The 14,387-nt window shown below is 39.7% G+C and overlaps 2 protein-coding genes across 2 annotated transcripts in view; one reads left to right on the forward strand and one right to left on the reverse strand.

Annotated features, from left to right (window-relative positions):
- LOC126374978 (ubiquitin carboxyl-terminal hydrolase puf) overlaps positions 1–8,188 on the reverse strand; it is a 35,702-nt gene extending 27,514 nt beyond the window's left edge. Inside the window, exons 1-13 of the mRNA XM_050021784.1 lie at positions 7,999–8,188; positions 7,748–7,844; positions 6,580–7,334; positions 6,141–6,412; positions 5,474–5,692; positions 4,314–4,511; positions 3,711–3,789; positions 2,858–2,930; positions 1,962–2,080; positions 1,452–1,566; positions 964–1,126; positions 530–697; positions 15–142 (exon numbers count right to left, since the gene is read on the reverse strand). Coding sequence (XP_049877741.1) covers positions 15–142; positions 530–697; positions 964–1,126; positions 1,452–1,566; positions 1,962–2,080; positions 2,858–2,930; positions 3,711–3,789; positions 4,314–4,511; positions 5,474–5,692; positions 6,141–6,412; positions 6,580–7,334; positions 7,748–7,844; positions 7,999–8,041 — 2,429 coding nt within the window. The 5' untranslated portion in view covers positions 8,042–8,188. The remainder of the gene's footprint in view (positions 1–14; positions 143–529; positions 698–963; positions 1,127–1,451; positions 1,567–1,961; positions 2,081–2,857; positions 2,931–3,710; positions 3,790–4,313; positions 4,512–5,473; positions 5,693–6,140; positions 6,413–6,579; positions 7,335–7,747; positions 7,845–7,998) is intronic.
- A 384-nt stretch (positions 8,189–8,572) lies between these two features.
- LOC126374981 (dol-P-Man:Man(7)GlcNAc(2)-PP-Dol alpha-1,6-mannosyltransferase) lies at positions 8,573–14,142 on the forward strand. The gene is made up of 8 exons (XM_050021787.1): positions 8,573–8,758; positions 8,831–8,963; positions 9,056–9,229; positions 9,526–9,679; positions 10,032–10,176; positions 10,835–11,061; positions 11,550–11,690; positions 11,999–14,142. The coding sequence occupies exons 1-8, from the start codon at positions 8,633–8,635 to the stop codon at positions 13,146–13,148; spliced, it is 2,250 nt and encodes a 749-aa protein (XP_049877744.1). The 5' UTR covers positions 8,573–8,632; the 3' UTR covers positions 13,149–14,142.
- The last annotated feature ends 245 nt before the right edge of the window (positions 14,143–14,387 follow it).

Genomic DNA, 14,387 nt, shown 5'->3' on the forward strand with positions numbered 1-14,387 from the left:
TTCGTTTCACTCACCTATGATTAGCCAGATTGTCCAGACAGCCCTCGATAAACTTTATCCTAATGAACTTATCTGTGCTAAAACACAATAGCGCGCATAGAGCCTTCTCTGCTTCTAACGCTAATCCTTCTCCGAGTTGTTCCTGTAAATAAATCATAACGAGATGTCAGTTTATTTATATAACTGCTTTAGGAGCTGAGATGAGAAAAGTATTCATTTATTACGTGTTTGAGATGCCACCTTCATAAAAGAAACAGTACTCCGTTAATCCACTTCAGGTTCCTAACCTCAGCAGTTTGGGCGTTGATGAGCGAGTTATTTTTTTTATAACAGTTGTAGCTTGAGGTTTTGACAGTTCACCCCTAAGAGGATAAATTTCCAAACCCTTCACAATGTTTACCCATTAAGGGAAATTTCAACCTCCTCATAAATCGTCCAGCCAAATGCGTATAACAGTTAGTCAGGTCGTTTCTCCTTTTATAAATTTAGTAAACGATTATATTAGTGTCGTCGATGTCAACCAACTCACAATATTGCCGTCCTGCAGCAGGTCCCAGAGCAGCGTGTTCCCGGGCCGACACACGTCGTCCACGTTGAAGGGCAGCGGCGCCGGCGCAGGCGACGGCGGCCGCGCGCGCTTGCCTTCCAGGGCGCCCGCCAGCGCGCTCTGTGTCTGGTACTCCGTCAGACATTGTGCCTGGGGGATACGTTGTCGGTAAGACCTTGATAATAGCGAAACTGGCGCTGAAACATCCCTATATGTGTATCATTAAACCTGGCCACACGGCGGTTCGGGTGGTGTCTCTGTCTACCCTAACGGGAAATAGACACATACATACATAAGTTCACGTGTATGTGTTACCAACCAGCGAAAGACTAGCTCCAGAAATGCTAGGTTTGAAGCTGTGAAGTACACGGATATGAACGAGGCACTGCCTTTCTAGAAGCCACAAGCCAGTATACCTGAGCCGCAAGCCGCGCCAGTTCCTCCTCGCAGGCGGAGTCGTCTTCATCAAGGTCCGGCAGGTGGCGGTGCGAGTGCGCGGATATGGCGGACGACGCGCTGCCTTCCTCCTCGTCGCCGCGTCGCTTGTAGCTCTCCATCAGACGCAGCTCCATCAGTCTTCTGAATAATGGATTCAATGCATTATATTATTTAATAACAATGTCTCGTGAAATCCTATCACTATCCAATTTAAGACGTCATTGCACGTCAAATCCACGTGATTAAGCGAGGACAACTTGCATTTGTCGTCTCATCAGCCGGAAATCTTCCACTGCTGGACGTAGGCCTCCCCAAGCCTCGCCACAATGACCGATCCTCTCTGCTGCTCGCATCCAGCGATTTTTCCGCGACCTTCGGAAGGTCATAGATCCACCTTGTGGTCTACTCATGATGCGCTTTGAGCCAATGAAGTGCGACATTCCATCGAAATATGAAGCTGTAATACCTGGCGTCGACGTTGTCGCACAGCAGCTGGCAATGAGCCGTGTCGCTGCCGGAAGACTCCTCCTCCACTTCCGACACAGACTCGGCCAGCTCCGTCGTCTTCAGCTGAGCTGCTGCTGCCAGAAAACGAACCATAGTCAGGATATACAACAAAACATAGCATCACGCCTGCATCCCGAAGCGGTAGACAGAAGTGTATAGTATGCACCCACTCCTCGTCAACTATGTATAAGTCAGTGTATATAATTAAGAAGCATTGGATAGCTATTCAGTGGCGAACCGCTGCCAGATTATTGGGCACATTGCCTCAATGTGAAGATGTGGAGGATATCTGTTAATTATAACCTGATGGATATATGGCTTATTTGAATTTATTTTTAATAATAAAACTCACAAGTTCTTAAAAGATAGACATTAGGGCGCCATATTTGTTTACGAAAGAAGACGAATAAAAAACGAACTAAAGATACAAGGGCGAAAACATGAAATGTATGTCGACCACATCACTCACGGAAATGCCTCGTCTTGCCCGGCTTGTGCCGCTTCTTGTAGAGCTTCTTCTTGCGCGGGCGCAGCAGCTCCTCCGCGCCGCTGCTCGCGCTACCGCTGCTGCCGGCGCGCTTGCTGCGTCTGACACAAACATACATAATAATGTCTAATAATCTAATAAGATTACATATATTATTGCATTATTCGTAACTACTGCATACGAGCGCTGAACCACGCGTTGGGTGCGCGTGGGAAGGGAACTCTTTCCCTCCTTCTCTAAAGCACATGTTTAAATCATGCTCTCGACAAGCAGAGTGGGGCGCGGAATGCTGGCGGTCTGGTAAGTGTATCGGTTCCAAGTGTGTGTGAAATTATGTGTGGATAAAAGATACGATTTGCTATTGATACGATAAAAACATCCCTACTTCCTACGACCGACTTAACTTTAATTAAATAAATAAATTTTGTTGTACTTATTCTTATGAAATAGCATTTCATTGAAACAGTTTAGAAATAATACATATAATGTTAGATAGAAAAGAATCGATCGATCTAATAATATCGACTGATACATCACTATGCTAATGAACGTCAAGCACTAGCTTAAGTCCTTTGACAAATCTAATTCTTACCGCGCACTGAGAAGACTGTAAAATGTTATCTTATTGAAATATATTCATTAATTGTACTGAACTGCTCATTGTGTCTAATATATATGAATTGCTGTTCGTATTCGTTACTCTCGCTAAAACTCGAGAACAGCTGAACCAATTTGGCTAATTTTAGTCTATTGAAATATTCGTGGAAGTACAGGGAAAGAAATGGTGAGAAAATATGGAAAAGCGTGATACGAAATTCACCGGGTCATTTAGTAAATAAATAAAGATAATGAAGCATATTTAATAAGATGTTACTCACTTCTGACAAGACTTCAGAGCAGCACACTCCTTCTTCGTGAGTTCTTCTCCTTCGCGCAGCCATTCTTGTTCCGCTGTCAAACATACGTCCTGCATAATATACTGTGTGACTAATTCGTGATTACAGTTTGGCAAAAGAGAATTAATTGAGTGCGTTGTTCTAAGTGATAACATTTGTAATGTGGAAGTACAGTTAGTTCATAACAAATGTAGTGAGATTATAAACTGCGAAAAATTGTTAACTGAATGGTAGACATACAATAAAACACATCAATAGTTTGTAATCGTCATCGGACATCGCGCAGGCGCATTGTCGGACCATTCCTTTGGTTGTACAATATTAGAACATAGTGGCGCCCGTTATATTGTAAACCGTGTCCTGATTATTATTTATTTAACTTGAAAACAATTTTGTGAGCCCTAATCCTTGCCCTATTAGTTAGGACATTGCAGGCTGACTCCCCGATTGTCCGAATGTAAGACGATTACTATTTACTGATGTAAGTACTTAGTCACTACGCGAGTCATGTCAGGGACCTTTGGCGGCTCAATAATAACCCTGACTTCAGGGTTGATGAGGTCATCCACCTTACATCAGTAAGTAGCAACCGGGACCAACGGCTTATCGTGCCTTCCGAAACACGGATCATCTTACTTTCGGACAAGCAAACTAGAGATTACAAAGTAATGTTTGTGATATTTCCCCACCGGGATTCGAACCCGGGACCTCCGGATCGTGAGCCTAACGCTCAACCACTGGGCCACGGAGGCCATTATTGCCAGGGGTAAAAACATGTATGCAATGCAATGGTACTTTTACTCCATTTGCCAGGCTGTACGTGAAGATACTTTACCGGTCAACTCCCGTTGATGTTTACTTTGTTTTCTTGGCGTGGGACCGGCCTCCTCGCCTGATGTGCTTAGCTCTTCACACTGAAAAATATGACACAAATTAAGACATTCTCAAGCGATATATTAAGTATTTATTTTGCTTAGAAAAAAGGTACATAACGTTTATTTCTGTAAAAAAATTATGGGTTTTTAAATAAAGAAGACTTTTAAAAACAAAAAGGCCAAAGCTACAAATTAAAAAAAATACACCCATAGAACTCGAAATTTCTTGATTATTGATAAGCAGATGCATTGCCTAATTAGCACTGATTCCGCACGTGACACAAGTATGTTTCATTATCTTTTATATATTTTTAACCGACTTCAAAAAAGAACGAGGTTATCAATTTGAGCCGTACGTATGTAATCTTTTGTATTGAAATACATTATCTTACTCTTATTAAAATAAGTTAGTTACATAAATAGACCAAATAATAGAGAAGGTGCAGGTCGTGTCGTGTCAGGAGTTGAAGGATTTGGCGGGAAGAAGAGAGGAATGGCGATTACTCCACCGACAAGCGCAGCTCTTAAATAGAGAGACATAAATAGACAGGTAGGAGACTCACGGGATCATCGTCGGAGTTAGTTTGGTCCATGCTGACGCTGGCCTCGGAGGAGGAGTTGTGTATAGGCTTGCAGGCGGGCGGCGCGTGGCGCAGCGCCGGCTCCAGCGGCGGCGGCGTGCGGCACGCGCCCGCCGCGCCGCCCGCGCCGCCGCAGCGGGCCCACATGGCGCGCATCAGCGCCGACGCCAGGTACAGGCTCTGGGGCCGCCGACGGGGTACATTGGTTACTTGGCCACACAATAAAGGATAATACTTCCTATAGAGCGGCAACTCTCCGCTGTTCATGTGTATGTTTAAGTCAATGGGTAGCGTCTGTGTAAAACGAGGTTTTTTGTATGAAGTGTCCTGGGTTTACATTAGGTTAAACATACTCATATTAACGTTGTAAATGTTGTCACGAAATTTAAATGAATTCGAAATTTCTTAATAATAATAGTTTATTTCGAACTTATATAAATATCCATATTCGTTAGATCGCTTTTGCGCTACTTTAATTTAGGACTTGATTAACAAGCAATCATCATCACCAGCCCATTAACGTGCACCATCACGCGGGCCCAGTGCGGATTGGTGGTTATTAACGACTGCTAATGTAACCGGGACCAACGGCTTAACGTGAGTTAACTAACAAGCAATATCATATTGATATTATATAAGAACCAAAGTAAAATAATTCTGCCTTTGCCCACCTTAGAATAACTTTTTCCTGTAAATGTCTTATGAAGTTATGAATGTGTGTACAATTAAATGTTTTATTTTATTATTATTATAAGATCTAAAAGCCTTACGGCATACGCATTTACACGCTTTAAAATTATAGGTTAAAGTTTGTGATTTATCTTGATCAAATACACAATTTATTAAACATTTCCAAAAGCCGTCATGGAACTAATATATTTCCTGTTTATATACTATTTTTCCTGTTAAATCGATAAACTATCAAAAAGCAATTATAAACACACAAATAGTTTTTTTTTTTTTTTTAATGAATCTAATAACATAACACGTAATCTTACGACTATATCTCAATTGTACTAGTCAGAGGTACATCCATTGCAAGATAAACCTCTGTTAGACCAACATGATAGGTGGTTAGCCATATCGCCGTCTATAATGAAGGAGCCAGCTGACTCTAATCTACGTATATATTCGCCTTTTACCTGTTCAGTGTGTTCTTTAGGCGGCAGCGAGCAGAGCAGGCTGTAGAGATGCGCGCAGGGCTTGGGCGCGAGTGCTCGTATGAACCCAGGCAGCAGGTCGTACACCTGGCGGCCGCAGTGCTTCAGCTGCGCGGCCGCCCACACCAGCTCCACGTGTTCCGGGGTCACCCGGCCCTCCACTGCCAGGAACTTGAGTATCATGTGCGACTGTTTTATTACCTGTGGATGATATGGTTTTAAGTTATAAATATCGCCCATTAGACCATTAGCCGTCTGCTGGTCAAAGTCATTATGCATCTATTGGTCAAAGTCCGCGGTAATTAGCGCGACGCATACTATAACAGAACTCGCTCAAACTATATCATACTTAAGAGATGACCTACTGATGGCTTGGGTATAACAATAAGCAAGTTGTTTATGGAAGCTGTCTACAAAATATTAATTTCTTCATTTCTCACAACAAGCATTCAGAAGAATGAGTGGTCATAGATTAGCTAATTATGAGTAGCTGTCTTCGCTGGAAGACACACTCTACCTGACAATACACTTATACCAAATCTGCTCATAGTAAACAAAAAAAAAAGATACTGATTGCAGATATAGCCAGGAAAAAAAAAAATTAAGATCCAAAATTTTAAGTACAAGTGGGTAAGAAGTTATGACTCACCTCTACATGTAAATTAGGCCCGAATAGATGTTCGATGATGTTGTTATTGGTGAGCCACGACGCCAGCTGCTGGCCAGCCAGTTCAGCATCAACCGCCGGTTCACCGGCACACAGTTCATTATGTGCCGCTATGTGCGCGTTGATCTGAGCCACGCCCGCCAGCCGCATCGTCAACGTGCTACTGTTAAAATACTTGAACGCTAGCGCAAGACCATCCCCGTCGAAAGCTAGTGGCGCGTCTAACGGTTCTTTTGCTGCTCCCCACATGAAATCTGCAGAAAAGTTAACTCTTTGAAACACACAACAGAAAAATCTGAATGGAATGTGTATAAATATTAATTACCACATTATTGCTTTAGGTGTACTACTAACACTTTGAAAACTATATTCAATTATTGATTTATATAATAAAAAGCTATAAGTAAAGAATGTATCTTACCTGCCATACTTTTAACTGCTGGTACTCTTAAATCTTTGTCTTCTAAGCTGCACATGTACTTCAATATTTTACTCCTCAGAGGCATAAACAACTGTGCGACAGCCCTGAAGTTTAGCCAGAGCTTCAGGTTACCTACAGCTGCTACAATTGCATGGGCCATGGACAGGGGAAGAGTGCTTGGTGTAGCATGTTCAAATACAGACGTCATAGCGCACACCCCACCCAACTTGCAAAACAAACTAACATTCCTAAGTAAATATGCTGGTATTTCAGTGTCATGCAGGTCACAATAAGAACTTAAATTTGATATCTCCTGAGCTGACAAGTCATCTAACCGACTTAGAGCTGAATGCTTGCATGCTAAATACAAAGGGAAGTTGAGCAAGAATATTTTTGATACTATATGCATTAGTTTTTCTTTCTGCTGCATAGGCCAAACTTCTCCATCATCTTTGGAGGTTGATGGCTGTCTGTCTTTAGGAGGTATCTCCTCGTTTGCTGGCTCTGATGGTTCAGCCGGTTTAGACTCCTCCGGTTCAGATGGTGCGTCATTGTTCTTCTCCTCACTTTTAGGTGGGCTAGCAGGTTCAGAGGTTTTCTTTTCCTGTGCATCTTCTTGCGGCGGTGTCTTAGCAGCCTCTATTAAGTCATCCTTGAGTTGCTTCAGTTGGCACACAGACAAGCAAAGTATACTTTGCACCACCAAGTAAAACCTTTCAAAGTTCTTCACATCTCGATAACAGCACATACATTGCCTAAAATAAATGGTATGTATTCAGTAACTCTGGTGTAAAAGACATTAACATTGTCTAGACTGCATGTAAAATCATTTCTAAACTTTCATTACATAGCCAACAATGGTGTTCATTAACATGAAACCAAATCCAACATTTCTAACAGAGTTACAAATTGCTTATTTGTTTCCCACAGAATTAAAGTATATATGAAGGTTATACAGTACATTAATTTCAATATATGTTAATTTTTGTTAAATATAAACAAACATCTTATTAGAAATCAAATAAATATACAAAACATGGCAGAGGATCAAGATTCCACTACTCTTCATTGATGTTCATACAAAACACTTGAACAAAGACTATCAGCTGAGATTTTTAGACAAATTGTGTTTATTATCTAGAATATCGATTGGCATGAGTGATATTACCTTTGTGGCCACGAAAGGATGTAATTCAGCACTGTTTCCAACTCCGACTGGCTGATAGTTGGATATTGAAACACATCGTCTGTTAGCCTCGCCTCACCTACGGTCACAACAGTGAAACAAACATTAAGTACGTCTTCTAACCCAGAATAACTTGAAGGAAATTAATTTTCTGCAATATTGGTACAATTTCACACAAAAATGGGCCATGCGAAGGCAAATAAGCCACAATATTTCGAAACAATGTAACTTACAATTTAATAAAAGCTGCGAAAACTCGGAACAAACATCACACATTCTTATGATTTTAAGTGAAGGTCAATTGAAATATTATAGCGATATTATCGCAACTACAATTTTCAGTGAAACTATGATCATTATTGATATTTTTCGTCTCAGAAAACGAAAAGTGCCTCAAAAATGTCACGGACAGAATCCGTTCCATTCCACCATTGTTGAGTTGTTGTCAAAATTACGTTTTGTTTTGCTGTAACCTACAAAGTCATCATACTCGTCATCAAATATTCATATCAATTTCTATAATAAATCATCATCAATCAGCGCTTTTATTGTAGTTTCGTGTAGTATAATAAAACTTTATGTAATTTGTAATAATTAAAAATAAATGTTATGATAAAATCAATCAAATTGTAATAATAAATAATACTAGTGAACATAAATGTAAAATCATTAACGTACAATTAACGAAACGCTTATTCTTATGTTCGGATACACGTACTTAAAACGGACAAAAAATCGATACTGGAGTTAGATTTCAAAATATTGAATCCAAGCCAAAAAATAAAAAGCACACACAAATGTCAAAGTTTGACATTACAGGGTGAGCGATGGGTTGATTACTTTTCGCGGTTTGAAAAAGTTACAAAAATGGTTCAATTACTTTACATAGTCGCTAGTATGCACGTTTTGTTATGTCCGTTTACTAAAGTTGAAGAGAGTTTCAATATTCAAGCCGTTCACGACATCCTATATCATCGACATAACCTCACGCAGGTAACAGAAAAATCTAATTTTGGATTCATAAGTGGCAGACTAGCAAAGTATTGACGATCTATTTCTTTCTAGTATGATCACAATGAGTTTCCGGGCGTGGTGCCGCGAACCTTCATCGGTCCTTTTGTCATTGCCGCGGTATCGGCGCCAATTGTGAATTTTCTGTACTTGTTGGGGATAAATAAGTTTTGGACACAATATGTTGGTGAGTTGACTGTTTTGTTTACAATTTGTACTCCGTATATAAACAAATAACATATTTTCTAATATGTGAATCCTGACGTATTTTCTTTCCAGTGAGGCTGACATTAACTTTGGCCGTTCTAGTGACATGGAGCCGATTGCGCAGCGCCCTACAAAAGCAGTTTGGCAACACATTCGCCTGGTGGTATACTATCATCACTGTCACCCAGTATCACTTTATGTTTTATATGAGTCGACCTTTGCCCAACATCATGGTTTTGCCACTTGGTAAGTGAACATCACTTCGTGCAGACAGTAGAAAAAACTTGGAAGCTTGTCAAGATCATAGTAATTAAAAAAAAAAATTAGATAACTTTTATTTATGGATCTTAAATAATGTTATCATCAGCCTATTCCAATAACAAACAACAATTTAGTGAGTGATTTTTCAAGGTGAAAAAGCTAAAATACACATAATTAAATAACAATTTACATTGATAGCAAAAAATTGTTGCTTTGAACTTTTTTAAATAGAATGTTTTTTTAAATGTATTAGATATATACCTACTTGTATATTTTTTCAGTGTTACTAGCATTTGAAGGTTGGATTTTGGGTAAACACAAGCAATTTATCATATCAGCCGGAGTTGGTATCATCATCTTCAGAGCTGAACTGGCGATGTTGTTTGGCCTCTTCCTCATCATTGACTTGCACTTTCAGAAGATTGATGTTAAGACGTAAGCTTTTTAGTTTGTATCTATCTTAAAGTTTAAAAGCAGCTCAGTATGGAAGTCATTTAGTCTAGTGTGTATACTTTTGTGATGGAAAATTCCACTTGATATCAACTCAGAATCATCCCTCAACATTTTTGTTATGATGCCACTAACAGAATATGGTAAAGACTATGAAGATTTTTGACTGCAGTGTCTGAAAATAATACATAAATAATATACTTATTTCTGTTTACACCCAATGCATTAACCTTACTTCCTGGGGTTGCCTTAAAACTGTTGCCGTGTTGAAAGCTGTTGAAAACAAGAAATAAACACTTTTTGTTGTACAGATAATAAATACTTGTTTCCATTACAGAGTGTTGAAGATAGCGATTCCTGCAGGAGTGGGGTTGGTAGCATTGACAGTGGTGGTAGACTCTTTGTTCTGGGGACGACTGCTGTGGCCCGAAGCTGAAGTGTTCTGGTATAACACCATTATGAACAAGAGCTCTGATTGGGGGGTATCCTTTTATAAAGGGAGAAAGTCGACTGCTAAAATCAGACTAATTATGAAAGAAAGAAATTGTTCATTATAAAAAAATGCCATACACAATAACAATATTAAAACATCAGACAAACACAAATTAACAATTAAAAAAAAGAACAATGATGCTGGTCATAATTAATGATCATATTTTATGGTGATCATATCACATTTACTTAAAAAATAAAATTAAATTAAAAAAATAAAATTTAATTTAATTTCTGGGAAGAAATTCGTATAAGTAACAAGGCAGCCAATTGCCTTGCATTAAACAAGTCTCTTTTACATCTGTAAGTAATCATTTCTTTCTTTGTGCAATGAAGATTATTTGTACTTGATGATGATGATGATCTCTCCGACCGATTTCGGCCATGGCGACCACTTCGACTCCTAGTCGGCACGACGCTGATGCGCCCGAAGATGGCTTATGTAGCCTATCTTTACAGTGATTTGTACTTATTCAATCAATCATTCAATAATACTTTATTGCACAACAACTTAATGAACTTGATTATGGCAAAATTTTGATCAACTATAGGCAGATCCGATATTATTTGTATTTTATCTGGCCTTTAATATAAGTGTATAAACGTAACGTAAGTGAATAGTATAAAATCCTTAACTAAATGCCACAGACAGCACCATTTCTCTGGTACATATACTCGGCTCTCCCGCGTGGTTTGGGCCCTAGTCTCCTGTTGATACCAGTGGGCGTGTACTTGGAACGGCGACTGGTACCGATGGTGGCCCCGGCCATAGTGTATATCCTGTTGTACTCCTTCCTGCCACACAAGGAGCTCCGGTTCATTATCTACGTGTTCCCACTGCTCAATATGGCGTCTGCTGCGGCCTGCTCTTACGTGTAAGTAGCCGATTCTAAGATCCAAAATATGTTTTTTTAATTAGTCATCGATATGAAACAGCCTAATTTTCTTCTATCGTGTGGGTTGTGAGGTGGAGTACCAACCACGGCAACCCTGGTGTCAGGCTTACTATTGAGCCGCCAAAAGCCCCTTACAAGGCTCATGTAACGACTACTTACATCAGTAAGTAGTAACCGGGACCAACGGCTTTACATGCCTTCCGAAGCACGGATCATCTTACTTTCGGACAATCAGGTGATCAGCCTGTAATGTCCCAACCAAACTAGGGATACCACAAAGTAATTTTTGTGATATGTACCCACCGGGAATCAAACCCAGGACCTCCGGATCGTGAGCCTATCGGTCAACCACTGGACCACGGAGGTCGTCCAGTCTAATGAATAAAATCAAATCAAAATTGCAACTCTTAGATCAGCCACTAGACTAAATAATATACTTAACTGATTTTGTGTGTCTCCTGATCCAGATTTATCCGTCGTAACAAGGCACCTATCTTCGAGCTGCTATTCATAGGCGTGATCGGCGTGGTGGTCGCCAACGTGATTATGGCTGCGGCGTTCACTATGGTCGCGATGACTAACTACCCTGGCGGTGTGGCGATAACCAGGTACATACTGGGTCCTGACTCCTGTTACTGAGTAAGAAGGTTTTGAGCATGCTGTACTAAGCTGCATTGGAACAGTGGCAACTACTGCGCCTCAGCCTGACGTGGTGCATCAGAGGTCGTCGGCAATATTAGTGGTTTTCTGGACTTTTAGGTGGAGTTTCACTCAACTCAGCCTTTTCAGGAATTACTTAAAATTGGCGCTAGTCGTCGACTTGCGAAAATTGGCCCACGCATTCTAATACTTTTAATATTAAAAGCTAAATATACTTTTAATATAATAATTTATTTTTTTAACTTACTTATTGCAGATTCCACAAAATCCTGAAAAACGAGCCGGATGTGAACGTGCACATCAGCAACCTGGCGGCGCAGACGGGCGTGACGCGCTTCACGCAGATCCACGACCACTGGCAGTACAACAAGACCGAGAACCTCGGCCCCCAGCACCTCATGCACTTCACACACCTCATCATCGAGGCCAAGAGCAAGTACTCATCCAACCTCAAAGCCTTCTCTAGAACCCACGTCGTATTGGATCACGTCGAATCTTTCTCTCAGATAGTCGGCACATTTAGTCTTTTCCCCCCAATAAAAATAAAAACCAAACCAGCTTTGTTTATATTAGAAAGAAAAGCTTACCGGGACTATCCAGAAGGCCCTGCAGTGGATGATGATGATGAAGAAATGGCCTTAAACGACCTTATTTCGCGAGCTAGAATTGAGTTGGCTCCACCGGATGAGATATTTGATTTTGAAAGAGTTGCAAAGGAAATGTACGACGAACAAACTAGAATGGCCGAAAAAGCAGCTAAAGTTAGATCGGGAGAAGATAAAGAAGAAAAGGAAGAAGAAGAAATTCCAACGACCGCTACTGAAACAATGGTGGACGGTGACGAGGATGAAGTTGAACAAGAGAGTCGTAAAGTAAAAGCCAAAAAAGCTATTGATGAACTTAAAAGTCTGAGGCAAGAGAGGAAGAAAAAAGCTATAGCCAAAATCAAGTCGGAAACTCGTAAAGAAGTCGTTGCTTCAGCCAAGGAGAAGTTGAAAGAAATAATGAAACGTCACAAACATATCGCAGACGAACTTTCAGAAAATATTATAGCTAGTGTTGAAGAAGAGAAGCCAGAGAGGGGCGATATACCTGAGACAGAAGATACCGCTCCGATCGAACAAGTAGAAGCAACTGAAGACATAACAGAAACTGAACAGCAAATAGATGAACAGCAAGAAGAAAAATCTGAGGAGAAAATTGATATCGTTGACACAAATAATCGCACAAACGAAAATATAGACTCTATTGTGGAAGAGGTGATAGCAAGACTTATAGATAGGAAAATTTATGATGATAAGACGAAACCCGAAGACATTAAAGCGGAAGACCGACAGATGATACAAAAGATTGTTGAAGAAGTGCTGTCGGAAAGAATGAACTATACAAATGCAGAATCCAAATGAATTCCCATGTTTCATTGATATATCTTGGATGTACTTTTAAAAAGATCTCTAATAATCTTACGAATTATGAAAGTGTGATGAATCATTAGGTAAGAAACGTGGGTGCCAATTTTTATTTTATAAGGATATTGGCCCCGATTCCTGCAGACATCTCTTAATTTTACTTTAAGTTATACCTGTCATTTTCTTATCCGCCGAAAAGGAAAGGGACGGATGATTGACAGCTCTTAATTTTAGGAAGAATGAGTAAATAAATGAATAACCCGGGCGAATTTTTAGACGGTTGTTTTAGATTTGTGCTTAAAATTGACGTGTGTTCCATAAATTTTATGCTTGTCGATTACCCGTCCCTTTCCTTTTCGGCGGATAAGAAAATGACAGATATAACCTAAAATAAAATTAGATGGTATTTACAGGAATTAGTACCATTGTTGTACAAGCGTGTAGGTTGTTATAATATCGATCGAACTGAATATGATATGGGTCATAGCATTTTCAAAATCAACTAAGTATTTATTGCATTTTGTTAATAAGGTACGGATAATGTATTTGTCGATATGTCAGTACATTTCAGAATAGGATTCCTTCTCATACAACTGGCAAGTACTTGAATAGCGAGCAGCACAGGCGACGCTAATTTAATCGACAGTTTGACCAATACACACAGAGAACGCTACCTACGTGCATAAACGTCGTACGACTATTGGTCGAAGCCCTCGATATAATTCGTGCTGCGCGCGCAGATGTACTTATTACAGCAAATCCACCTAATTCATATTTTTAACTCTGGATGTTAGATAATATTCTTGGTGTCAACATACAGCTCAATGTTTTAGCTCCATGTTTATATCTGTTTAGCAACATCTTACTATTTTATCGTAATAAGTATGTTCTAGTCATATCATATCAAAAGAAAATAAAAATATGTATATGAAATAAATGTTACATTATATATTATAAGAAAAATAAAGGATGAATTTTTGAATGTTTAAAACTTCTTTTATTTTGACCGGGACTTTTTATTTTGGGTGGTGTATATAAAACAAGTATTTTTAAGTGATAGTAGTATATTTTAATAGTCATAAAAAATAATACCAGTAACATTCACGAATGCGTAAGCGCAGGTATCTCTAGTCAGTCTAGTAAGGCATACACATACATACAGGTACTGCAGTACTTACACTACGCATAGTACATTATGTACGATGCCGCTAATCTATTTAGAATACCTAATTATAA

Source organism: Pectinophora gossypiella, chromosome 18, assembly GCF_024362695.1.
Source record: "Pectinophora gossypiella chromosome 18, ilPecGoss1.1, whole genome shotgun sequence".
NCBI classification, from domain to species: domain Eukaryota; kingdom Metazoa; phylum Arthropoda; class Insecta; order Lepidoptera; family Gelechiidae; genus Pectinophora; species Pectinophora gossypiella.